Source organism: Loxodonta africana, chromosome 22 (genome assembly GCF_030014295.1).
Source record: "Loxodonta africana isolate mLoxAfr1 chromosome 22, mLoxAfr1.hap2, whole genome shotgun sequence".
NCBI lineage: Eukaryota > Metazoa > Chordata > Mammalia > Proboscidea > Elephantidae > Loxodonta > Loxodonta africana.
In genome coordinates this window covers 24,102,105-24,126,456 of record NC_087363.1, presented here as the reverse complement: position 1 = coordinate 24,126,456, position 24,352 = coordinate 24,102,105, and the positions used below count along the sequence as shown (strand labels likewise).

The window sequence follows — 24,352 nt, the reverse complement described above, 5'->3', positions numbered from 1 at the left end:
GGGGCCTCATGGCAAGGGGAAGGGGATGGAGAGGAGGCCCATATGGGTATGCAGATAAGCGTCAAGAGCCGGGTCCCAAGGTTCGCTCACCGCTATGCTCCCAGGTTCTCCTCTCAGGCCACGCTCTCCAGGCGGGCCCTGGAGAGACCAAGAGACAAGCTGCTGGGACCAGCGTGTGGGGCATGTGCATGCATATATGGGAGCTGTGGCCACCTGGACAAGTGAAAAAGGTGGGGCTTCACCTGTTCTCCTTTGGATCCAGTCTCTCCACGGTCACCCTGAGAACAGAGAATAATCAGCCAGGTGGGGGAAATGCTCCCCAGCTCTGGTCAGCCCCTCACCACACCCCTACCCAACATATGCACACTCACCTTAGGGCCCACATTTCCTGGGACACCAGGAAAACCCTGAGACATGACAGAAGACAGAGTGGGTCGCACAGGATCATAACATTTCAGTGGCCCCCGTTGCTCCCAAGTCCCAGAACTACCCTGGACACTCACCTGGCCAGAGGGGCCAATCTGCCCCGGGAGGCCTGGGGGGCCCTGGAGTCCAGGGCTACCAGGAGCTCCACGCTCACCCTTGGGGCCATCATAACCCTGTGGAGGGTGCAGCCAGCATCAGGACCCTGAGACCCCAGGAAGGGTGGAGCCATATCTCTCAGCATTAGGGTCAGGAGTCGGAGGGCACAGGAAGGTCCAGTACTTACGTCTCTCCCAGGGGCACCTGAATCTCCCTTCTCTCCCTAAGGAAAACAAGAGAGCTTCAGACACGGCTGCAGTCTGAGGTAGGTCAGAGCAGACCCCAGGTGGAAGGACTTTACCTTCCTCCCGTCTTCTCCAGGGTCCCCGGCTTCTCCCTGTGGGCAGAGGACACAGCACATCAGCCCAAATGTTCCCCAGTGGCTGGCTGCAAGACTCTGTCTTGGCAGATTTCAGATGACTGTCTGTCTGTGCCTGTTGCTTCATGCCTCTGCGTGTCTTAGAGTGTGACCTGCGACTATCTGAGTGAGCTGGTTCACATCTAAGGGTGTGTCTGTGTGGGTCTGCTCATCTCAGCATGTCACTGCACATGGCCTCTGGACTCTGGGTTTCTGGATAGAACCCCACATCTATGCATTTCTGGGTTGGTAAGCATCTGCATGTGCTGGGTGTGTGCGTATTGTGTGTCTTAGCATGTGTACACATGGGTCTGTTATCCTGGTGGGCGACTGTGTCTCAGCCCATCTGCACATTTTGGCACAGACTTATATGTGTATACATGGGACGGACATGTGTCTGCATGTCTCTGTTACCTGGAGAGTTGTCTGTGTGTCTGGGGATCTGTCTGCAAGTCTTGTGTGGACCTCCATATGCATTGCATGTGTATGTGGGTATAAATGCATGGGTCAGCATGTCCCAGCGTGGGTCACATGTCAGGGCCATGGATGTGGTCTTGCCATGTCTTGGCATGGATCTGTATGTGGCTCTGAGTTTGTGTCTTAGCACACATCTGTAAGCCTAGGTGGAGATGTCTGAGTGTCAACGTGTCTCCAGGTGTCCCTGAATGGATCTTCATGCTAGTGTCTGCCCGCCTCAGCCTGCATCTATGGCTTTTAGCCCATACCTGCATCTGCGGCTTATCTCAGCGTGTGTAGGTTCACCCAGGCACGAGCCGGCATGTTCACCTTATCCATTATGTGACTGTCTGCAAGGCTGCATGTCTGTGCACTTCAAAGTGTGTTTTGGGACATGTCTGTGTGTCTGGGCTGGGCACGCAGCGTGGGCCCACAGGTCTGCAGGTGTGCCTCATGTGTATCTGCACACCTGGGCTGTGCACATGTGCTGGTGTTTCTCAGCAAGTTTCACTGTGGCTGCCCCGGACACTCACGTTTTTCCCATTCAGGCCAGGTTTGCCATCCTCTCCTGGCTTGCCCTGTGGGAACAAATCACAGGTCAGAGGTCAGAGCTGGAGCGAAGGTAATCATGGGGCAAGAAGGTAAGATGAAAGCCTGGACTCACCAGTGCTCCAGGAGGTCCTGGGGGGCCAGGGGGACCCTGTTCTCCTCGGAGGCCCGGAAGCCCCTGGAAAAAGTCTCTGCTAGGATTTAGAGGGCCACTGAAATATCCCCTGGGGCACATCCCATGGCCTGGGAGGAACGCACTAAGATCCTCCCTCAGTGCAGAGACCCTCAGGATTCGGAAGGTCCCACTGAGATCTCCTGAGGCAGAGACTCCCGAGGGAAGAAACCCCAGAACTTGAGGTCTTGCTAAGACCCCCAAGACAGAGAAAGTCAGAAAGGGGGACCATACTGTCAGGGACTGAGACTCCACCCAAGGTCAGGGCTAAACCAACTTCCCCTACTCTTGCTGATGTTGTGACAACAATGACCTGGCAGAGCTCACATCTGAACCTCTGAGCCACCCTCCAACCCCAGGAGCTCCCTTCACTTACGTCTCTCCCTGGGTCCCCGGCTTTGCCTGTAGTGCCCTGAGGAGAAACTCAAAGTCAGAGAGTTCACCGTGGTCGTGGGGTCAGGGACACTGACCACTGACAGGGCCATTTAAAAAAAAAAAAAACAGTTGCCCTTGAGGCAGCCCTTATTCACAGTGACTCCATGTGTGTCACAGTAGAACTGTGCTCCAATAGGGTTTTCAATGGCTGATTTTTTGGAAGTAGATTACCAGACCTTTCTTTCAATGAACCTCTGGGGGGACTTGAACCACCAACCTTTTGGTTAGCAGCCAAGTGCATTAACCCATTTGCACCACCCAGGGACTCTGACAGGGCCATTAGTTCCTGTGAACCCAAGGCCACATGACAGCAACATCCCCCATCCAGGCAGCATTCTAGGAAGAGACATAACTCAAGTGGCCCCAGAGCTCATCGAGGCCAAGAAAATCCAGATAAGGCTGGGTTCTCATGTGAAGGGGTAAGGGGAGGGGCACAAACAGGCAGTGACCACCATGACTCACTTGCAGCCCAGGGGGGCCAGCAGCTCCTGGTTTCCCATCCAGTCCGTTCCGGCCATCCAGCCCAGGAGGGCCCCGGTCCCCCTGGGGAGGAAAGAGTGGTGAGGGGCCTCGAAGGCTGAGACAGATGAAGAGCCCAGACTCACTCCCCAAAAAGCCTTCACACCCTCTTACCTTTTCTCCTGCTGGGCCTCGGACACCTGTATCTCCCTGGAGGGAACAAGGTCAAATGAGAGGTGGGGCAAGATGCGGACTGTAGGCTGATGAGGCAAAGCACATCACTTACCTGTGGGCCCGGAAGCCCCCGAAGTCCTTCGATGCCCTGAGGACAGGGGTAGGAGGGAGTTAAAGCAGCTTCCCCAGGCCCACACCTCCCCCAGGGCCAGCCACACTCACCCTCTCCCCGGGGGGCCCAGGGGGCCCAGGGTCACCCTTGGGTCCTCGAGGACCCTCCTGTCCACGGTCCCCAGGCTCTCCCTGTAGCAGAGAAAAGCCTAATGAGAGACTAGCACTGGGCCATAGGGCATGTCGAGGCAGAACCTGTCATGAGACACTGGAGTCCTTTTCTATCAAAGCTTCATTCCACCCACGGACCCTGATACCTTCTCCCTGGCTCCAAGCCCCGTGTCTACCTGTAGGAGGGAATGACCAGTGAGAAGAATGGTTCAACAGGAGAGGTAGGGTGGGTGGGGAGGTGGGGTCAAGGAGGGGGCTGCAGGGATCAATGGAGGTATCAGAGGGGGCAGTAGGGGAAGTAGGAGTCAGTAGAGGGAACAAGGGGACACAGTGTGGAGCCAATAGGGACAAGTGAGGGAGATGACAGTGGCTGACAGAGGACCAGACCCAGCTCGACCCTTACCAGCCGTCCAGGGGGTCCTGGGGGACCCTGGGAAAGGAAATGATTATGGTCAACAGGTGCCCCGAGATCCCAAGGCATGGCTCACGTTTGCCCCCAGGCTCCACTCTGGCTCCAGATTCCCTGCAGCACCCCAATACCAAGCCCTTGAAGGCAGGCCAGTCCTGGGGTGGCCCTCGGTGTTCCCCACCTTGACCTCCAGTTCCCTTGTGAGGTGTGGGCCAGGGCACTGGCAGCAGCACCAGGGAAACCTCCATCCCTCCCAAGCTCAGAGCCCTGGCACTACTCACTGGTTCCCCACGGTCACCCTTGGGTCCAGAGGGTCCAGGACTGCCCTGCAAAAAGTCAGAAGGTCAGGGTCATTCAGGGTTGGCAGCAGTTTGGGGAAGCACTGGAAGCACCATAAGGACTCACAGGGTCTTTGCTGGGTTGTGATGAAGGGGTCATAGGAAGTGAGGATTGTGAAGATTTAGCATCACAGATTTAGCAGGACTAGGGGATGGGAAATGGATGGTCGAGTGGTTGAGGTTGAAGTCGGGGGTCAGAGATTGGGACTTACATTTCGTCCATCCTCTCCAGGATCTCCCTGGTCTCCCTTCTCTCCCACAGGCCCCCGAGCTCCAGGTGTCCCCTGGGAAGAGCGGCTAGTCTGAGATAGACCTCCCTTGCATTTTGCAGCCTCTCCCCTAAGCCCCATATTGCTCCAGATTCCTCATCACTCTCAAAATCCATGCCGGAGTTTCCCATCATCTCATGCCTCCATGCAGGGTCTCCTGTCGCCTCCAGCCCCTCCGTATTGTCCCATTGCCCCTTGTCTCCCTCAGTTTCCCATTGTCTTTGTGCCCACTTTCTATAGGTTCTCCCATCACCCTCCTTTCTTCCCCCCTGACAAGCCTCACCCGAAGGCCACGCTCGCCAGCTTTTCCAGGCAAACCTGGGTCACCCTGGTGATGAGAATGCAGGGACTTAGGATCAGACTAACTCAGGCAGTGAGGCAAAGAAGGGACTGAACATAGGCTGGACAGGAGGCAGGGGATGGACTAGATGACCTGGTGGAGGCCCAGCCCATCGGGATCACAGTGAAGGGTAAAGGACCAGAAACCACAGTGGGGAGGAATCTCACCGGAAGGCCCTCATCACCTTTCTCTCCAACTTCACCCTGTGAGACATGAGAGTCAGCCCTGGCCCCAAAAGCCCCAGTGATGCCAGCTACTCCCCTATTCCCCATAACTCCCCCAACCTCAGTCCACTTACATCTCGTCCTCGGGGGCCAACAGGTCCTGGGGGTCCAGGCCGCCCAGGGTCTCCTTTCTCTCCAGGAGGCCCTGAGTCACCCTGTAGAGGAGGCAGGAGTGAAGTGACACAGGACAAACACGGCAGCCAGCCCTTGAGACCCCAGAAACAAAATCACAGGTACTCACTGGGGGTCCTGCTCTCCCAGTGAGGCCAATGGGACCCTGGAGGGGGTAGGGAAGAGAACAGAGAACAGGACTTAATCAGGGCTCCCAGGCTCCCATGTCATCCCGCCCTTCCTTGCTCCCAGCCCCACCTTTACTTACCCTCTCTCCAGGATCTCCCTTGGGGCCAGGGTCTCCAGGAAGAACCAATCCAGGTGGTCCCTGTAGATGAAAGGATCAGATATCAGGAGGGTTACAGCCTTCCCTCCCTACTCCCTCAACACTTTCCCTTCACTTACCCGCTCCCCTTTGACTCCAGGAGCTCCTCTGGGCCCAGTGAGCCCCACTTCTCCCTGGAGGTAATAAAGACCATCAGCGCCAGCCTCAGGCTCCAGAGACTCCCATAGCCCAGCAATCATACTGCAACCCTTGTGACCTCCAGGGCAGGCCTGAAGACCTCAACCCTGTAACACCCTCTCCTCACTTACACCAGGCTTACCTTCTCTCCTTTGGCTCCAGCACCAATAGGTCCCTGAAAACAAGCAAGAAAGACACAGCTCAGTCTTCTCTGGGGACCACAGGACCACAGCCTGGTTTGGCATAAGGGTTATATAGAACTGGGAGTCACAGAGCTTCACCCCTGCCCAGAGGTCACAGGATCACAGCTGGGAGCAGGCAGGCGTAATGGGAAATGGGGATGACACAGAGTTCATGCCCTGTATGGAGTCATGGGGTCATCGGATCAGAGCCAGGAGTTGGGAGGTAGGCTATAGCATAAGGAGAATCGAAGAGCTCTGAGCCTGCCCAGGGTCTCAGGGTTTTGGGGTCACAGTCTGACACCAGTTGACAGGTACATCACTGCTCAAGCAGCTGTGCTATGCTCAGAGTTCCATCCTGTCTTTACCTACCACCACTGCAGGGTCCCCAGGGGGACCAGGCTCCCCCTGTGGAGAGAGCAAAGAGAAAGGAATGAGTCAGAGACCCACTGTTATGGATTGAATTGTGTCCACTGAATATATGTGTTGTAAATCCTAACCTCTACGCCTATGGAAACCTTGGTAGCATGGTGCTTAAGAGCTACGGCTGCTAACCAAAAGCTCGGCAGTTCGAATCCACCAAGTACTCCTCGGAAACTCTATGGGGCAGTTCTACCCTGTCTTATAGGGCCACTATGAGTCAGAATCAGAATTGACTCGAGGGCAAAGGGTTTTGGTTATGCTTATGGTTATAATCCCATTTGGAATGGGTTGTCTTTGTTATGGCAATTAAGCAGGATTAGTATAGGGTGCATCTTGAGTCAATCTCTTTTGAGATATAAAAGAGATTAAACGCAAGCTGAAGATTCTCGTTTCAGCAAGGAGAGACGAGAGAAGAGAGATGCAAGCACATGAAGACTGCCCAGCAGCAGAAGCTCAGAAGAGACAAGGACCTTCCTCCAGAGCCAACAGAGAAAGAAAGAGTTCCCCTAGACCCGGCACCCTGATTTCGGACATCTAGCCTCCTAAACTGTGAGAAAATAAATTCTGTTTGTTAAAGCCATCCACTTGTGGTATTTCTGTTATGGGAGCACTAGATAACTAGGACAGAATTTGGTACCGGAAGAGTGGGGTGCTGGTCTAACAGATACCTAAAATGTAGAAGCAGTTTTGGAAGTGGGTAATGGGTAGAGGCTGGAAAAGTTTTAAGGTGCCTAATAGTAAAAGCCTAGATTGCCTTGAAGAGACAGTTGGTGAAATTATGGTCATCAAAGGCAATTCTGGCGAGGGCTCAGAAGGAAGTGAGGAGCGCCTCAGAGAAAGTTTCTATCGTCACAGAGAATATATATGGTGCCAGCAACAGAAGGTTGCTAAAAATGTGGAAGTTAAATGTGCTTCTGGTGAGGCTTTAAAAGAAAATGATGAAGATATGATTGGACAATGGAGGAAGGGCACTGTTTTTTATACATTGGCAAAGAATTTGTCTAAACTATGTTCAAATGTTTGGTCAAAGGTAGAACTTGCAAGTGATGAACTGGAATACCTAGACGATGAGATTTCTAAGCAAGACCTTTAAGGGGCCACTTGGTTTCTCCCTGCCCCTCACAGTAAAATGTGAGAGGAAAGAGATGGACTTAAAAATGAACTACACAAAATGCAAGCAGAACTTAAAGATTTGGAAAATTCTGTTGTACAAACTAAGGATACATGTTCTAGAATGTTCATCAAGAACAGGCTACACAATCTTTTGTTAAAGAGATAAAGCCTGTGACTGATGGATCTAACCAATTACCACAGCAGAAAACCCAGAAGCTTAGACTGAAGGGGACAGAGAAAGAACAAAAAGAGAGAATGCTGCCTGCCTCTAGGAATTCTACAGGCAAGAAACAGATCAAAGGAGCTACATCTATTGTCCTTCAAGAAAAGAACCATCCCTGGAGCAGCTCAGAGATCAGCAGAACTGTTGGACGGAGCACAGGAAGCAGAGCTGCCTTGGTCCCAAAGGGTGGGACTGTGGACTCTGAGATCTCAAAGGGTGGGGCCACGGACTCTGGGGTGTCAAAGGGTAGAGACATAGTCTCTTAGGTTTCAAAGAGTCAGATCTTCACCAACTCAGTTCTGGTGTGTGGGGCTGCCATTCAATTTGGCCTTTCAAAAGATGAGATATCGGACTTGAAGTTGATTTAAGAATTTTGGGATGATGTGATATGGTGAATGTGTTTTGCATGTGGGAAGAACATGAATTTTTCAGAGGCCAAAGGGTGGAATGTTAAGGATTGAATTGTGTTTCCCAAAAATATGTGTTGTAAATCCTAACCTCTATGCCTGTGGTTATAATCCCATTTGGGAATGGGTTGTCTTTGTTATGTTAATGAGGCAAGATTAGTGTAGGGTATATCTTGAGTCAATGTCTTTTGAGATATAAAAGAGATTAAATGCAAGCTAGAGACAGGCGATAGAGATGCCAAGCATATGAAGATTGCCCAGAAAAAGAAGCTCAGAAGAAACAAGGACCTTCCTCCAGATCTGAAAGAGAGAAAGCCTTCCCCTAGATCCAGTGCCCTGAATTCAGACTTCTAGGCTCTAGCCTCCTAAACTGTGAGAAAACAAATTTCTGTGTGTTAAAGCCATCTACTTGTGCTACTTCTATTATAATAGCACCAGATAACTAAGACATCCACCTAGGAACCCAGTGTCCCACTTGCCACGTCCCTGGCACCAGAGGCACTGGTACCCAGATGATAACTCACCTTTTCTCCTCGGCGGCCAGTGGGTCCTGGTGGCCCCTGCACATGGAGAAAGTATGAGCCCACAAGGGTTGAAGTAGGGAAGGAATGCATGAGAGCCCCACTCCTGGTTCCCCACATTTGTAGACTCACCTCAGGACCCTCAAGTCCAGGACGCCCTGCAACACCCGGCAGGCCCTGGAAAAGAGGAACCGAAATGCTGATCTAAGTGAGTGGGGGTAGGGATTATGGAAAAACAAGGGCAGGAGGTTGGGGGTGGGGCTGGAGAGGGGTCACAGAAGGTCAGGATTTAGGTCAGCAGGGGTCAAACTCGGTAGGAGGACAGAGACTGGGTCAGTGGAAGTCAAGATCAGTTCAGCAGGTTTGGGTCAGCAGGGGTTAGAAGGTTAGAAGTTGGGTCCCGGAGACTGAGGGTCAGAAGCTTTCAGGAGTCATGTAAAGAAGGGTGGAGGAGCACAGGGACAGCAAGGGTCAAGGACAAGAAGTCAGAACCCAAAGGGGACACAGAGCCCAGGTCAGCTGACATTGGGGTCAGTAGACTCACCTGGGGCCCCGCTGGGCCAGGGGGTCCACGTTCGCCCTAATGGAACAAAAGAGGTCAGAGCTGAGTCCAGCCCTGACCCTCCAAGGCCTTGAGAGCTCCCTGGGCTGCACTCACCTTTTCTCCAGGCTCACCCACGTTCCCTGGTAGCCCTCGGTCACCCTGAGGAGAGGTGGGTCACACTGTCAAACCCTGGACAAAGCGTCTCAAACTCTGATCATGCCCCACTCTGAAACCGCAAGCTTTGATCTGGAAAGAACTCTTATCTCCAAACCCTGACCCTCCATCCTCCCCAAGCCCCATTGCCCCCAACTGGCACTCACTTTAGGGCCAGCATCTCCAGGAAGTCCCTGTAGACCCTGCAAGGGATGAATTTGGGTTTGGGCATAAGGATGGGGTGAGGGGTTGACGGTTGAGGGTAGGGGCTAGAGCTGTGCCCACCACACTCAGAATTCCTGGACCCTACACTCACCCGCTGACCCGGGGTCCCAGGTGGTCCTGTAAGACCTGGGGCACCATCCTCACTGTCACCCTAAAGGAGAAACATTTGAGTGGGAAGGCCCAGGGGAGACCCTGCCTCCCAGCTCCCAGAGCCCCCCAGTCTAGTACTAGAACACCAAGAGGTCAGGCTTCCTACCTTCTCTCCTTTCTCTCCAGGGGGGCCAGCTGGGCCTTGAGGTCCAGGACTTCCAGGAAGGCCCTAGGAAGAAGTCAGCGAAAATGTGAGCCCTGAACTATGAGGCCCAGGACCCAATCGCCACCCTGGCAAAGCCCCGAGCCCCTCTACCCACATCCCTGAGCATAGCCCCTGGTTCCACAATAGAGGCCTAAGGCCCTCTCACCGGCAGCCCTGGCTCCCCTGTACTAGTGCCACCATAACCTGGTCCAGGGGGGCCCTGGAAGAGAATACCAGGTCAAGAGAGTGACAAGGGAATCAGACCCCAAGCCATCCCCAGCCTACCTTGTCCCACTTACCCGTTCCCCACGATCTCCTTTGTCACCCTGGAAGACAGACCATGACCCAATGATTCTGGACCACACTTCCCCAAGATAACAGGAGGGGTGAGAGGTCACAAGGTCAAATTGGGTTAAAAGATCCTAAGGGAACTGAGGAGTTATTGGGGGGATGGGTCAAAGGGTTACATGGGCTCAGAGCAACCAGCAGGGTTCATATGGGGTTCAAATGGAGTCATCAAGTCACTGGATTACATGGAGGATATGAGACCATCTGGGGGTCATGCTGTCACCTTCAAGGATGCCCCAGGAGGTCCTGGGGGACCACGGGGTCCTGGGTCGCCCAGTGGGCCACGAGGTCCAGGGGGGCCCTGATGGAGAAGAGAAGGTATAAGATACAACCCCAGGGAGCCTCACTCTTGCCTCATCTTGATGGTCCCCCCAACCACACAGCACCCGCCCCTATACACCCTGGAACTTACTGAAGGTCCAGGGTTTCCTTTTGGTCCAGGAAGCCCTGGGACCTCTCCTCCAATGATTTTTCCAGGCTCTCCCTGTGGACAGAGAGCAGTGGGCAGGATTCAGGGCATGGTAACTTTGAGGCTGGGTACTTATCACGACTTAGGTGCCACACAAAGTCTGGCCTGGGGCACCCCTCCTCCTCCCTAGAACACCCTGGTTCCCCCTTTCCCTTTCACCTACTGGCTCTCCTTTTGGGCCTCGAAGCCCTCGCTCTCCCTGGAGACAAAACAGAGCAGAGAGTGGTGCTTGGGCTTAGGTGAGTCTCAGGGCAACCCCCATGGGCCAACACTGGTCCACCCCCGAGGTTCCCCACCTTACAGAAAGATCCCTGGGAATATACCAGGAGAGCAAGGGAGGGGAAGGAGCCTTACCGTTTCTCCACGAGGGCCAGGCCAACCTGGAGAGCCCTGCAAATGGATGTCAGAGTCAGAACCACCTCTCCCCCACACCCTCCTCAGGCAGAGTGTCCCTCAGATGAAGTCATGAGTCCACCATGTGACCCACAAGTGCAAGGCTTGCTCACCTTTGGCCCAGGGTTCCCAGGAGTTCCAGGGCGGCCAGGGCTGCCTGGAGGTCCATCTGCTCCAGGAAAGCCCTAAGGAGGCAAAGAGGTCAGGGCAAACAGTGATGCTCCTCCAGTGCCCCTGGTTTGGTGAAGAAGCCCAGGCTGTTCTTCATCTGGACCCCTTACCCCAAAGGCCCCTGAGTCTTGTCAGAGGTGAAAGAGTAGGGTAGAGAAATAGCCCCTCAGAACTGTATAGAGCCCAATCCCATAAGGACAGTGATGAGGCAGAAGGCCTGCCCTTCCTCTGGGACTTAGAACTGCCACCCAGGCTCTCCAGGGGACCACAAAAGCCCATGGGCCTCCCTACTTCAGAGCCTCCCCCAAAGGCTCTGATGTGGTTTATAATCTCCACTTAGGCTTCTAGGAATACCCTGTAATTCTAACTCTGCTTTTCCCTTCTCTGTTCTGAAAACTTTGAGGAGGGCACTAGGGGAACCTCCATGGTCTCCACACTCACCCTCTCGCCCTTTGCAGTGATGCTTCCAGGAGGGCCCTGGGGGCCTGGAGCCCCAGTCCTGCCCTGAGAGAAGACAGCAGGTGAGGGGGTGGTAAGCCAGTCAGGGCACAGAGGAAGAGTGTGGGGAGGCACTTACCGGGAGGCCGGGGGGCCCAGGGGGCCCAGCTTGTCCTGTCAGGCCCTAGGAAGAGTGATCTGTGAGCCCTGTGCTGCCAATCTCCCCCCACCACACTGACCCCCAACCCATTCTCTAACCCCCCGCCAGGACCACTCACTGTCTCTCCAGGTTCTCCCTTCTGGCCCTAAGGAAAGACATGTTGATGAGGATCAGAGTTGGCTGGCCCACTGTGGCTCTCACCCACTCTCTCAGCCCTGGACACTTACCTTTGGACAATGAACCGTGCAAGGCCCTGGCTGTGGCTGTGGATATAGGGTCTCGCTGAGGCCAGGTAGTTCTACCAAGAGGTCCCAGATCCCCTTCTTTTCCCCCCACCTAGCCCCCGACTGGCCTCTTCCAAACCTGGGTGCCTGAGGCTGCCTGACACAAGGCTGTTGCCAAATCACTGACTGCCCGGTCCAGGCTTGGACCGTCATTCACGGCAAAGAAAGTCTGGACGGGGTCCATGCCTGGTACCAAGCGACGCAGCTGCTCTCGGTCAGCTCCCGCCAGGCCCAATATCATCACGTTGAGCCCTAAGGAAGGGGTCCAGAAGCCAGCATGATAACACTGCTGGGGCCGCCTCTACCCCCAGACTCCATTCCCACCAGCCCCACTCCTCACCAGCAGCCTGGGCTTCACGGATGGAGCCAAAGATGTCGCCTCTCAAGGGCTCATCCACTAACAGAACCATCATCCCTGGGACATGCTGGCGGCGCCCAGGAGCATCTGGTGCCAACAGATGCCTGTGAGTTGTCACCACGGCAGCACCTGAGAGGAAGGACAGGTCAGAACCCTGGGCACTGAGCTCCCAGTGGGGGAGCCTCAAGAGCCCATGCCCACTGCAGTCCTCACCCAGGTTGTTCCCACTTGGGTCCATGTAAGGGATGTCACGGATCTTCTGCAGGATGATGCCAAGATCATGGGAGCTGTTCAGCGGGAACAGTGGGGAGGGCCGGTGACTGTAGGACAGGAGGCCAACCTGGGGAGTGGGGGGATACAGATACTGGGGGCGATGACAGAGAAGGGATGGGGGCACAGAGCCTGGGGGATGATAGAGCAGGGATGGAGGACACAGAGACTGGGGGAATGGCAGGGCAGGGACAGAGGACACAGAGCCTGGGGGATGATAGAGCAGGGGTGGAGGACACAGAGCCTGGCAGATGATAGAGGAGGGGTGGGGGAACATGGAGGGTGGGACAGGACACACAGAGCCTGGGAGCATGTGAGTAAACCTAAACTATTAGGGGTCAGCAAAGACAGTAAGATAGGGAGTCAACAAGCAGGTGAAATCAGGAGTCTGGGGGGAGCTGCGAGAAAACCTGAACCACTGGTGGGATGGAAGGGTGGTAGCTGGTGTGGAGTCTGGGCAGGGAGAGGTAGGTGTCTAGACTGTCTCTGGGGCCAAACCTGGACTGCCTGTGGCCCAAGGGGCCCAAGTGCAGACACCAGACGCTCAAGGACCCTCCTCACAGCCTCTGAACGATGAGCATTGTCCCGAGTGGCGTGCAGTAGGAATACCACGTCCATCAGGCCGTGGGGACACCCTGCAGGAAGGGGGCTGAGTCACTAAAGTGGTCAGCACATCCAGCCACCCTCTGAGGCCCCTCCTACTATGTCCACCATACCTGAGCTCTGTGTGACAGAAGCCTCAGGGCCCTGCATACCTCCCTGGACAGGTGTCAGGGAGAAGATGTAGGAGACACCAGGCTCTAGCCCTGTCACCCGCTGGGAGTTTGAGATCCCCGGCAGTGTCTGTGGGGTCCCAGGCAGCTCTGCAGAGGAAAGAGCTCAGCTAAACAGTAGGCCCTCCATGGGGTCCCAAATGCCAGCCCACCCCCATCTTGGCCCCCCCCTCACCCTGACCAGAGCCTCTGAGTGGCCGCCAGGACAAAATGTAGCTGGATGCCCCAGACACTGGGGTCCAGGCCAGAGTCACTGAATCTATCGAGGTGTCCACCACACGCAGGTCAGTGCTTGGGACGCGAGGTGACTCTGAAGGAGAAATCAAAGATCAGGGATCAGAAGCTATAGCCTGGGTGTTATTTGGAGAGATGAGATACCTGGGGTGGATTGCCTTAGTGAAGGAAGTGTCATGGAAGGGTATGCTGGGGTCACCCTGGCACCAGGGTTGGTAGGGAGGCACAGCAGGAGTCACTCAGGGTCATGGGGCCCAGAAAATCAGGGTGGGTCATCAGTAGGGGAGGTCACACCTAGGCAGAGGAGGCCACCCCAAGGCGAGGGAGGTCACCCCAAGGCAGGAAAGGTTAGCCCAAGGTGGAGGAGGACACACAGAGGCTGGCGAGGTCACCCCAAGGCAGGGGAAGTCACACCAAGATGGGGGTGGACCCTGTCTGCTCACCTGTGTTCGCAGTCACCTCTGTGGGGGGCCCTTCTCCAGCCGGCCCCAGGACACTCAGCCACACGTGGTACAGGGTCCCTGGTTCCAAACCATCCAGGTGGTAGCTGCTGAGCTCGGGGCCCAGTTCCTGGAACTGCTCCTGGCCACCTGGGGCAGGTGTCAGAGGAGGGGTAGGGGGGTGAGGCCAAGGGTGGTACAGATGCTATTGACCGCACTAATGACTCTACCTCTACCTACCTGACTGATCCTACTGACCCCATCCACCCTTCTGACCTCTTCTGCCCGTTCTCCCTGACCCTGCCCACTTCACTTCACTGACCCTGCCCACCTTACTGGCTGATCCCATCCACCTCGCTGATCCTGTCTGCCATCACTGACCCCTCAGACCTCCACTGACAGACCCTGCCCACCCTCATTGACTTCAGCCACTTCACCAGTCCCGCTCACCCACTGACCGACCCCCTACATTCCTGACCCCAGTGGTCCCTGACCCCCTGCCAGGGGAGCCCCTCACCCTCCGGTCGCCAGCGCAGACGGAAGCCGCGCGCCTCGGGCACTGGCTCCCAGCGCAGCCTCAGCGAGTGCTCTCCGCGTTGCACTACGCGAAGGGTCCTCAGGGACAGCGGAGCCTCAGGTGCTTAAGAGAAAACACGGGAATCAGAGAGGCTCGGCCCCCACAGACCCCTGAGCCAATCCCAGACAGATTCTGGCACGCGCCCCGCCCTCAACTGGCCCCTCTGCCTATCCCAGGCTTCATCCCTCCCCCTCAGACCCCGCCCCCACAGGTTTACTACCAATCCCGGCTTCCTTTTCTAATACCAAACACAAGCCCGGTTCCCAAACCGTCCAGGCCACCAATCCAAGGCTCGCCCTGGCCCAAACTCCGCCTACGTGTGGTGACGACAATGGAGACTGGCGCGCCCTCCCGATCCCCGACAAGCGCAGTCACGCGAACCGAGTAGCTGACGCCGCCTTCGAGGCCCCGGATCTCTGCGGAGTCCGTGTTTCCTGGGAGTATCTGGTCTCTTGTAGGGCCACCTGGCCAGGACAGCATAAGGCAAGAGTCAGGGTGAGGGTGGTGGCTGACCGAAAGAAGCAATCCTAGCCAGAAAGGACAAGGGCGACACCTGGGGGCCATACCCTCACTCCGGCCCCAGGAGAGTCTGTAGTTTGTGGCTCCAGCGACGCCCACCCAGGTAACTCGCAGAACATCGCTGGAAGCCTTGAGAATCTGCAGCTTTGACACTCTACCCACGGGCTCAGGGGCTGGAGGTGGAGGCAGGGTAAGGGGTCAGGGGCCAGTAGGTGGCGGGAAGAAAACAGGGTGACAGTATGGCGGGTCAACCCAGGAGCTGTCTGCAGGTCTGCAGGAGGTTAGTGTAGACAGGTCAGTGTAGACAACCCTAGAGAGGGAGAGGGTCAGCGCCTTGGAGTGGGCAGTGTGGGGTGATCAGGAGGTCATTGAGAGTGGACATTGGTCAGTGTGGGGGTGGGTCAGTGTGGGCAGGGTAGTCACAGGAGTGGGCAGCAGGAGCAGCGAGGAATACAGAGTAGGGCAGGGTAGCCAATGAGGCATGGCTAGCAGCTGGCCAGGATTCACTCACCGGTCCTAACAACCACAGAGGCGGGGGGCCCATCCACACCAGCCATGTGGGCCCTCACGTGCACTGTGTACTCTGTATCCGGTTTCAGCCCATCCAGCTCAGCCACCGTGGCCTCCCCAGAGACCAGCTGGGATTTCTCTGGGCCTGGGGGCAGGGACGAGGGCAGCTCCAGGATCAGCCAGACTCTGCTTCCAGTGTCCCACCTGGACCCCGAGACACCCAGTCCCCATTCCAGCCAGATCTGCTTCCCATGACACCCCCAAGCCCATGGTCCCCACCGTGGCCTGAGTGCCAGGAGACTCTGTATCCTGTGGCTCCAGGAACTCTGGTCCAGGTGATGGTGACAGATGAGCTGCCAGACTGAGTCACGTCAACTGTCCTCACTGGGCCCAGTGGGTCTGGGGAGAGAGGCAGTGGGGAGTCTGACAGTAGGGGTCTAATGGAGAAGCAGAGGAGGTCTAATGGGGGAGGCGGTGGGGGTCTAATGGGGAGGCAGTAATCTGATGGAAGAGGAGGTGGAGGGTCTAATGGCAGAGGAAGTGGGAGGGTGTGAAGGGGAAGGTAGTGGGGGCCATCTGATAAGGGTTACAGGAGTCTAACAGGAAGCAGGGTTGTGATAGTGAAGGGCTCAGATGGGGGAAGGAGTGGGGTTTCTGACAGAGGAGGTAGTGGGAACCTGAGAGACAACAGGGTCTGAGAGAGAAGGTAAGTGGGGATCTGATGGCAGTATGTGGCAGTGAGGGGGTCTAACAAAGGAGAAAGTGTACATCTAAGAGGAGAGGGAGGGGTCCAGCAGAAAAGGTACTTGGGGTCTGAGATATAGAGATCTGAGGGCAAAGATAGTGAGGATCTGAGGAGAGAGGAAGGGACTGAAGGAGAGAGAGGGGACTTAAGAGGAGGCAAGAGGGGTTGAAGGGGGAAGCAGGGGCTCTAAGGGAGGAGGCAGTAGGAATCTGAAGGGGGAGACGGAAGTCCTGCAGAGAGGCAGGGGTCTGACCCGGGGGGCATGGGGTCTGAAGGGGCACTGGAGACAGAGAGCCAAGGCATTTGGTCAGACCCTGACCAGTTCGAGCCACGATGACCACAGGGGGACCTTCCTCTCTGCCACGCAGTGCCAACACAGCCACCTGGTAGGAGGTCCCAGGCTGCAGCCCCGTGATGTCTGTGACAGTAGAGCCTGGAGACAAGGTCTGGCTGGACTCTGGACCTAGAGTCAGGAGAAAGAATTGGCCTGGGCTCCTGCCTGCCTCCTCAGTCCCTGCACCATGACTATTCCCCTCAGCAACCCTCCCACACACTCCACACTGACCACTGCCTGTCCTCCAGCTGATTCGAAATCCACTGGCTCCAGGAACAGGTCCCCAGGCCACCCTTACTCGCGTCGCATCTGATGCCACGACCCGCAGCCCTGGGATGGCAAGCGTGGTTTCCAGCTCTGGGGTTCAGAGACAGAGGTCAGGGGTCAGAACCAGGACCAGAGGAGCCAGGCTGCTGTCCCCCACAACCTTCCTGCAGTGCTCACCACGGCGGACAGTGAGGATGCTGGCAGCACCCTCGCGGGTGCCCACTCGAGCAGACACCCGCACAGTGTAGCTAAGTCCTGCCCGGACATCATCCAAGTCGAAGGTGGTCTGACTCCCAGGAAGCACCAGGGTCCTCTCAACCCCTGAGGGAGAAGGTGGGGTGGGCGGGCAGGGGTCAGAGATGGATAGGGATATGGGATAACAGCCTCAGTGAGAGAGAGGGATGTGGGATGATGGTGGCCAGTGATGGACAGGGATGCGGGATGAAAGGGTTGTCGGGGGCGGGGATATGGGGATGATGGGGGTCAGCAAGAAATGAGACACAGGATGAAACAGTGAGTGAGAGATGGGGAAAAAGGATGAAAGCGGTCAGGGATGGGTGGGAACAGGATGACAAAGGTCAGTGGTGGGCGGGAACCGGGATGATAGGGGTTACTGCTGAACAGTGTAGGGACGACAGGGCTTAATGATGGATGGGGACACAGGATGGCAGGGGTCAATGGATAGAGACGTGAGAAGTAGGATGACACGGGTCAGTGGACAGCAACATGAGTTGACAGGTTGGGGTGCAGATGACAGGGATCCACCATTGATAGGAAGGCCATGTGACAGTTCTGGGCTCAGTGCCGTCTTGGGAGGTGGATGGACAAGAAGATCGGGAGGAGGACATAGGAACCCAGTAGTGGAAGGGGCTGGGGCAGGGGTACAAGCAGGCTCTGAGGGCTGGAACTTTAATGGAAAGGGGCAGTGCTGGCTGTGTCCACCTCACCCTGGGTGCTGCGCACAGTGATACGGTACTCAGTGGCACTGGGGACTGGGCTCCAGGACACTCGCACTCGCTGCCCAGGCAGCTCGACTGCTTGTAGGTCCGTCACAAGGCCCACGGGCAGCTCTGGCCCTATTGGAGGGCACAGTGTGAGAGGCAGCCTGGAGCCCCTGTACCTTCCCCACTCGCTTGGCCAGGGCCACAAAGCCCTTACCAGTGGGGACCACAGCTGCAGGTGTGGCCACCTCACGGCCCTCCAGCAGAGTGTAGAGTGTGAGGCGATACTCAGTGCCTGGCTGCAGCCCTTCCAACTGGTAGCGGGTTACATCAGCAGGAAGCTCCACTTTCTTTGTTGGCTCTAAGCCTGGAAGATGATGGGGTCAGGCCAGCTGAGGCCCAGCCCCACGCCCTACCTGCCCACCTCCCCTGCACTGACCGCTCTCGCGCCGCCATTCCAGTCGGTAGCCTCGGGCCTCAGGCACCAGGTTCCAGGACAGCAGAATGGATGTGGGGCCCAGAATGACTGGGTGCAGGGTCTGCTCAATGGAGGTGTCTGCCCAGGGCACATGGGGCATCAGTCACCTTGCCCTGCCTACCCCACCCCAACCATGAAAGCACCCAGCCTTCTCACCAGTACGGGCAGTCAGGGTGGTGGCAGGCCCCACACTACGGCCATGCAGTGTGCTCACCGTCACCTCATAGTCTGTGCCAGGCTCCAGGCCACGCAGCAACACTGACCGCTGCCCAGAGCCCAGCTCCTGCTGCTCTGCAGCCCCACCTGGTGAGGGTGCACAGCACGATTAGTGGGCCTTGAAGACTCAGGACTCTACGATCCTGCCTGAGGCGCAGGGACTCCACCCAGCCTACACATCTCACTCACCACTAAGGACCCGCCATGCCACACGGTAGCCAGTGGCACCTGGCACACTACGCCAGGCCACCAGGAGGCTGTGGGTTGTGGTGTTCTGGACAGTCAGCTCTGGCCTCTCTAGGGAAGCTGGGGGAAGATACCACCAGAGATTAGGGGGTCAGGAGTAGGAAGGGTTATTGGGATGGGTGGTTAGGTGAGTGGGGTCAGAGGTTGGCGCCATTGCTTACTGGTCCGAGCTGTCCCGCTCACAGCCTCCCCGATGCTGTTGGCATAGAGAGCAATCACAGTCACCTGGTACTCGGTCAGTGGCCGGAGGCCCTGCAGCCGCATGCTGGTCTCACCAGCTGGAACACTCACCTGCCCAGGGTCAGAGGTCACCTCATTTTGTCCAGCCAAGTCCCCAGCCCCCACTTCCCACTCCTTCCATCCTCACCTCCCGCCGCTCGCTTGGCAATGGCTGCCCCAGTCCTGTCAGAGGAGTGTACTGGACCTTGTAGCCAGTCACAGGGCCACTGGCTGCCGTCCACTGTACTCGTAGGGATTGACTCTCCTCCTCAGACAGCACCAAGTCCCGTGGGCCAGAGGTCACATCATCAGCTGGAAGTGGAGGGAATCGTGGGGCACCAAGGCAGGAGAGTCAAAGGTCAGCACTCATGAGACAGGGTTAGGGTCATAGGTCAGAAGCACATGGTGTGGGGTCAGCACCTCTAGGTCAGGATCAGGGGACAGCACTCCCAGCTTGGAGTCAAGATCCAGGGGCACTTGGGATAGAATCAGCACTCCCAGGTCAGGGTCAGGGTCAGAGTCCAGATCAGGGCACACAATGTGGGCAGGAACTCACAGGGCAGGGTCACAGGCACACCACCCACGGTCGTGCACACTTGGCGGGAAACGAGGGGCAGTAGCGTCCTTAAGATGCTGAAGTCATTGACGAAGAAGAAGAAATCACTGGTTGGCTGTGAAGCAACTCGTTTCAGCTCCTCAGGGTCAGCATTCTTGATCCCTGAAGTGATGCCCAATCAGAGGTCAGCTGCCACATGCCCTCTGACTGGTTCTTGCCCGAGGTGACCTCTCACCCCAGCTTGGTACTCACCCACAGCAAACAGCTTCACCCCCTGCCCCTTTAGCCTCTGGGCAGCTGTGTCCACAAAGTCCTGGGACTTCCCATCTGTGATCAGGATGCAGACCTGGGGCAGATGCAGAGGTCAAATCAGGGCTGCCTGGGACACTTGATTTGAGTCACCTGGGGAGGCGTGGTGAGATCAGGGATTACCTTGGGGATACCAGGTCGGGCTAGCTGGGGCAGGAAGATGCGGTCAGCCACATGGAGAATCGCAGCTCCAGTGCGTGTGTTGCCCCCCTTGTAGGTGAGCTCACGGATGGCACGGATTGTATCTCCCCCTGAGCCAAGTGCATCCAGGCTGAATTCTGTCCTGTGGGGTTGGGGGGTGGCAACAATTTAGGGGTCACGGCTTCTTCTGGCCCGAGCCTCTAGGAGGCCTCTAAGGCAAGGATCGTGGGTATCAGGCTCCCTTGAGGGCTCCCTTGGTTCTGTGGTTCCTTTCCCCACCTCCGGGAGCCCCTAAGTCATGGGTCCCCCTTTGGGCCCCGCCTATGGCAGGGCCCAGGCCAGCCTGGAGCTCTTGGAGCTCACAGCCTGAGGGGAGGGGAGGCTGGAGGTCTGTTTAACTTAAAAATTACAGGGGAAGGGCCCAGTTTGAGGGGCGGTTTGGTGGACAGCAGCCAGACAAGAAGGCTCTCTGGTTAAATGGAGGGGCTGAATAGGTCAGAGGGGTAGAACACGGAGTGTCCAGCAGACATGGGGCATCTGGGGGCTCCACCTCCAGATCAGAAAACACTGCCATGTCTTTTGGCAGGTCATTAGCCTGGGGGATGTCTCAGAGGGCAAGGGCTCTACCTACAGGACCTCTGCCTTTGTGGGCACAAGGGGGCCTGCTTGGGGGGGTCTCTGGGTTCTCCAAAGTTTATTTCTGGAGCAGCCTAGCTTGTGGGTTTCTGGGCTTCCAGACCCTGGGTGGGGAGGGATTGTGGCGGCGTCTCTAGGTCCCCAGCCCCAGTCGACCCCCACTCACTGTGGGTCGTCGCTGTACTGCACCGCGGCAAAGCGCACGCCCTGAGCACCGACTGCCCCAGAGAAAGGCAGCACCAGCCCTTCTAGGAAGCCGCGGACTTCTCGGAAGTTGTTGCGGCCAATAGAAGAGGAGCCGTCCAGCAGGAACACTATGTCAGCCGCGTAAAGACGCGTGCAAGTCACTGGGACGGAGAGGAGGCGTCACGACTTGTCCTTGGAGCCCACTACTCCCCATCCCGCACCGGGGTCTTTGGGCACTGGGGGGCGGCCTCACCCATTTTTGTAAACCCAGCCCTGGCGGCTGGGAGGGAGCCGCGGTGGGCCCGGAGCGGACTCAGCCCGGAGGGTTGGGGCATGCAAGGGCGGGGAAGGGGGAGCGGGGACCGGGACAGGTGTGAATCTGGGATAGAGGTCGGCCACTGGGAACCCGTACAGGTTTAAGAGGGACCTGCGCAGGGTGGCGGAGGGTAGGGGACCCAGAGAGCTTTTGGGTAGCCAGAATTGGGGACTGACGGGGATAGCGGTTTGGGGGACCCAGCGCAGGTCCACGGAGGCTTTGGGAAGTTCGGGACGAGTTAGGAAGAATCCACGCGGGCCGTGGAAGTGGGGTGGGGGGGAACCAGGATGGAGGCCCGGTGGAGCTGCGGGTGTCGGGGTGCAACCCCCCTGGACTGGGTCCTTCCCGCGCCGCGCGCACCTCTCTCCCCGTGCTGGGCCCGCACTCGGGGCGCCCCCGCCAGGACCCCAATGCAGAGCGCCGCCACCAGGAGTCGCAGCCTCATCCTGGGTGAGCGAAGTGGTTAACTAGGCCCTCGCCCCCCGCGGCCTCAATGGGTCCGAACCCAGCGGCTACTCTACCCCCCTCCAACCAGCTGCCGGGCCCGGCCTTGCCTGCGCGTCCCCGGGCTCCGGCTGCCACCGCCGCTGCCGCCGCTGCAGTCCAGCCGTCACAGCAGAGAAAAGTCCCTGATCCCAGGGGGTGGAGCAGCGGGCGGGGACCCAGGCGGCCCGCCCCCACCCACCGCCCCGCAGGTCGCCAGCCCCCGCCACCCCTCCCCGGCCAGATGATCTGACTCTACTTGGATGTAAAGACCCCCTTCTGTGGGCTCTGGAATGCCCCCACAGGTTTCCCCGCCAGAACTGATGCTTGAGGGAGACTCCCCAGCCCCTGGAGGGTCAGAGGACTTGGCTAATTTTGGTCAATCACAGACTGGTGAAATGGCTTCTGGAGGCTGGGATGCAAACAAATTCCTGGCGGCAGAAGAGGCAACAGCAGAGGTGGATAGGGGAGGCAACAGCTGGAGATGACTCACCCCCATCCTGTGGGGGGGCCCAGACGAGCCCTCAGGCCATGGGTCCCGCCGGCCACTTCTATGATTCAGCCACCCCTCTGTCTGTCAGACCTCCTGTGCCCCACCCGATCCCCCTTACCGGTTGTAGCAACCCCAGCAATTGCAGAGCTCTGGGGGCACAGTGGTTAAGTGTTTGTCTGCTAACTGAAAGGCTGGCAGTTCAAATTCATCTGCAGCTCCTTGGAAACCATAGGGCAGTTCTACTCTGTCCTATAGGGTTGTTATGAGTCGGAATTGACTCAATGGCAATTGGGTTTTTTTTGTTTTGTTTTTTGGTTTGGGAGCATCCCAGGGAAACCCAGACCCAACTGGGCTGGGCCCAGATAATGCCCTACCCCCCACTTGTAAGGGGAAGCCAGGAAAAGAACCTGTGTTATGCTTGTGCATACGTGTTTATCCCAGTGCCCCACACCCCCTACTGTGTCCCAGGCAGATGCCATCCAGCTGTGCTTGCAGGAAGGGGGGCTGCCCAGATGCAGAGGGAGGGACCACCTACCGAGACAACTCATCCCTCAGGAATCTACATCCTCCCTGCTCACAACTACACTGGTGGGGTGTCCGGGACCCAGGCTGGGTTACCCCCCAGGGCCACACGTCCTCATTCTGGCTTGTCAGACTCCCGTCCTTCAGTCGACTCTTCTTGAAGACCTCCTTCCACCCATCACCCCCACCAGGCCCAGCCATCACCCTGGACCCTTCCCTCCTTTCCTCTCCTCATACACTCTCATGGTCATCAGAACCATCCGTTGCCCCACCACCTCTTCCCTTACCCAGTCTGACTTCCCGTCTCCCTTCCCTGACTGGCTTCTGTGACTGCAGTCTCCCCAGTGCCCCCTTCCCCAGTTCAGGGAACTCTCCTCAGGATGTGCATTTTCTTTAGAGAGGGCAACACCAAGGCAGAAAGGTATTCCAAAAAAGAGCAGGTCCCCATCCAGCCCTGCCCAGTTCTTTGCCCTCTAGTCCTGAGTGGTTCAGGGCAGGCCAGAAAGCACACCTCCTCACACTACCACCTGCCCCTTCCCACATGGGGATCCACAGGCTGAATGGGGAGAGATGGGGACAGCGCTCCTGTTGAACTCAGGCCTGAGGACTCTCCAGTATGGCCAGAGCTGGGGGCGGTGGAGACCACCCATGCTGCCTAAGATCAGAGCTGCAGGGACAGCCTCTTACGACTCCCACAGGAGAGGGTGTTACAGAGGCTGCCCCTGCCCCCTGTACAGTAAGCGTGGGTGGGAGCAGGGTGGGCAGGAGCAGGGCAGAGCTGTTGTGTGGGTCCAGCCTTTGGGGGAGAGACTGGAGGCCCAGCTGAGAGGGCGTTAAGGCAAAACTCTGAGGTACCCGCAAAAGAAAGAAGGGCTGCTGTGAGGAAGTCACTGGGAGAGGTGGCTGTTGGGAGGTTGAAACAGGGCTGGGATACGTACTAGCCTAGAGCCCCTATGAGGCTTATGAGCGGGGCATGACCTTCCAAGGCCACTGGCTCCAGCCTCCCAGCAGGCATACCACCTGTGGCACAGCCCCAGAGGTCAGCATCTCCCTCAGCTCCTTCCATCAGGGCAGTGGGTTCCCAGGGCACAGTCCTTCCTGCATGCTCCACACTCCCCTAGACATTCTCTCACACCCACCCCCAACCTGGCTTCAGGGCAAGATGGCACCATATTTGTCTCTAGCTGGGTTTTCTGGGACTCCATCTCCACACATTCTGCTGCCTCTCAGGCACCCCCAGACTCATCACCAGAACCATGGCCAAAGCTGGGCAGTTCATCCTCTTACAACCTACCCCTCCTCCAGGGTTCCCCAGCCCTGCTGCGGGTGCTGTCCTGCTTGTGTCCCCCTGTGGCTCTTCTATGCTGGTGACCTATGCTCTGCTAGTGCGGCTCCCCAGCACTGCCACAGAAATCCATGCCCATCTTGGCTCTGACAACATCCCTTATGTTCATAGTAACCTGATGCCCCACCCCCAACATGCCTCCAGGGTAAAACCAAACTACCAGGCTTCACTTTCAAGGTCCATTGAGGCTAGATCACTCCCAGCGGGCAGAGCTCTCATGTGCTCAGTGTGTCTGTAGCCTTTGAGGGTCAGACCTGGGCACTGAAACTTGGGGCATCAGACTTGGCACCTACTGTTCCCTCTGCCCGGTGTGCGGCATCTACTTGTCCTT

At 57.2% G+C, this 24,352-nt stretch overlaps 1 protein-coding gene across 1 annotated transcript in view; it reads right to left on the bottom strand.

Moving 5' to 3' along the window:
- Positions 1-21,119, bottom strand: part of COL7A1 (collagen type VII alpha 1 chain) — a 33,805-nt gene extending 12,686 nt beyond the window's left edge. The window contains 72 exon segments of the mRNA XM_064274243.1: positions 91-138; positions 243-278; positions 372-407; positions 504-599; positions 710-745; positions 824-859; positions 1,870-1,914; positions 2,001-2,063; positions 2,434-2,469; positions 2,955-3,035; positions 3,126-3,161; positions 3,238-3,273; positions 3,348-3,428; positions 3,554-3,583; positions 3,811-3,837; positions 4,098-4,142; positions 4,367-4,438; positions 4,707-4,751; positions 4,931-4,966; positions 5,062-5,142; positions 5,229-5,264; positions 5,367-5,426; positions 5,504-5,557; positions 5,704-5,736; positions 6,113-6,148; positions 8,431-8,466; positions 8,560-8,604; positions 8,972-9,007; positions 9,086-9,130; positions 9,292-9,327; positions 9,441-9,500; positions 9,606-9,668; positions 9,811-9,864; positions 9,944-9,970; positions 10,216-10,293; positions 10,405-10,476; positions 10,625-10,660; positions 10,816-10,851; positions 10,968-11,039; positions 11,467-11,529; positions 11,603-11,647; positions 11,742-11,768; positions 11,851-11,886; positions 11,987-12,159; positions 12,248-12,394; positions 12,479-12,605; positions 13,034-13,170; positions 13,252-13,398; positions 13,484-13,618; positions 13,986-14,132; positions 14,500-14,622; positions 14,877-15,023; positions 15,126-15,251; positions 15,590-15,733; positions 15,868-15,987; positions 16,653-17,024; positions 17,112-17,255; positions 17,882-17,948; positions 17,950-18,010; positions 18,093-18,118; positions 18,120-18,173; positions 18,175-18,242; positions 18,315-18,431; positions 18,510-18,656; positions 18,759-18,875; positions 18,977-19,106; positions 19,183-19,346; positions 19,591-19,752; positions 19,843-19,936; positions 20,023-20,182; positions 20,843-21,023; positions 21,116-21,119. Of these exon segments, the coding sequence (XP_064130313.1) occupies positions 91-138; positions 243-278; positions 372-407; positions 504-599; positions 710-745; positions 824-859; positions 1,870-1,914; positions 2,001-2,063; positions 2,434-2,469; positions 2,955-3,035; positions 3,126-3,161; positions 3,238-3,273; positions 3,348-3,428; positions 3,554-3,583; positions 3,811-3,837; positions 4,098-4,142; positions 4,367-4,438; positions 4,707-4,751; positions 4,931-4,966; positions 5,062-5,142; positions 5,229-5,264; positions 5,367-5,426; positions 5,504-5,557; positions 5,704-5,736; positions 6,113-6,148; positions 8,431-8,466; positions 8,560-8,604; positions 8,972-9,007; positions 9,086-9,130; positions 9,292-9,327; positions 9,441-9,500; positions 9,606-9,668; positions 9,811-9,864; positions 9,944-9,970; positions 10,216-10,293; positions 10,405-10,476; positions 10,625-10,660; positions 10,816-10,851; positions 10,968-11,039; positions 11,467-11,529; positions 11,603-11,647; positions 11,742-11,768; positions 11,851-11,886; positions 11,987-12,159; positions 12,248-12,394; positions 12,479-12,605; positions 13,034-13,170; positions 13,252-13,398; positions 13,484-13,618; positions 13,986-14,132; positions 14,500-14,622; positions 14,877-15,023; positions 15,126-15,251; positions 15,590-15,733; positions 15,868-15,987; positions 16,653-17,024; positions 17,112-17,255; positions 17,882-17,948; positions 17,950-18,010; positions 18,093-18,118; positions 18,120-18,173; positions 18,175-18,242; positions 18,315-18,431; positions 18,510-18,656; positions 18,759-18,875; positions 18,977-19,106; positions 19,183-19,346; positions 19,591-19,752; positions 19,843-19,936; positions 20,023-20,182; positions 20,843-21,023; positions 21,116-21,119 (5,829 nt within the window).
- Between the last annotated feature and the right edge of the window lie 3,233 nt (positions 21,120-24,352).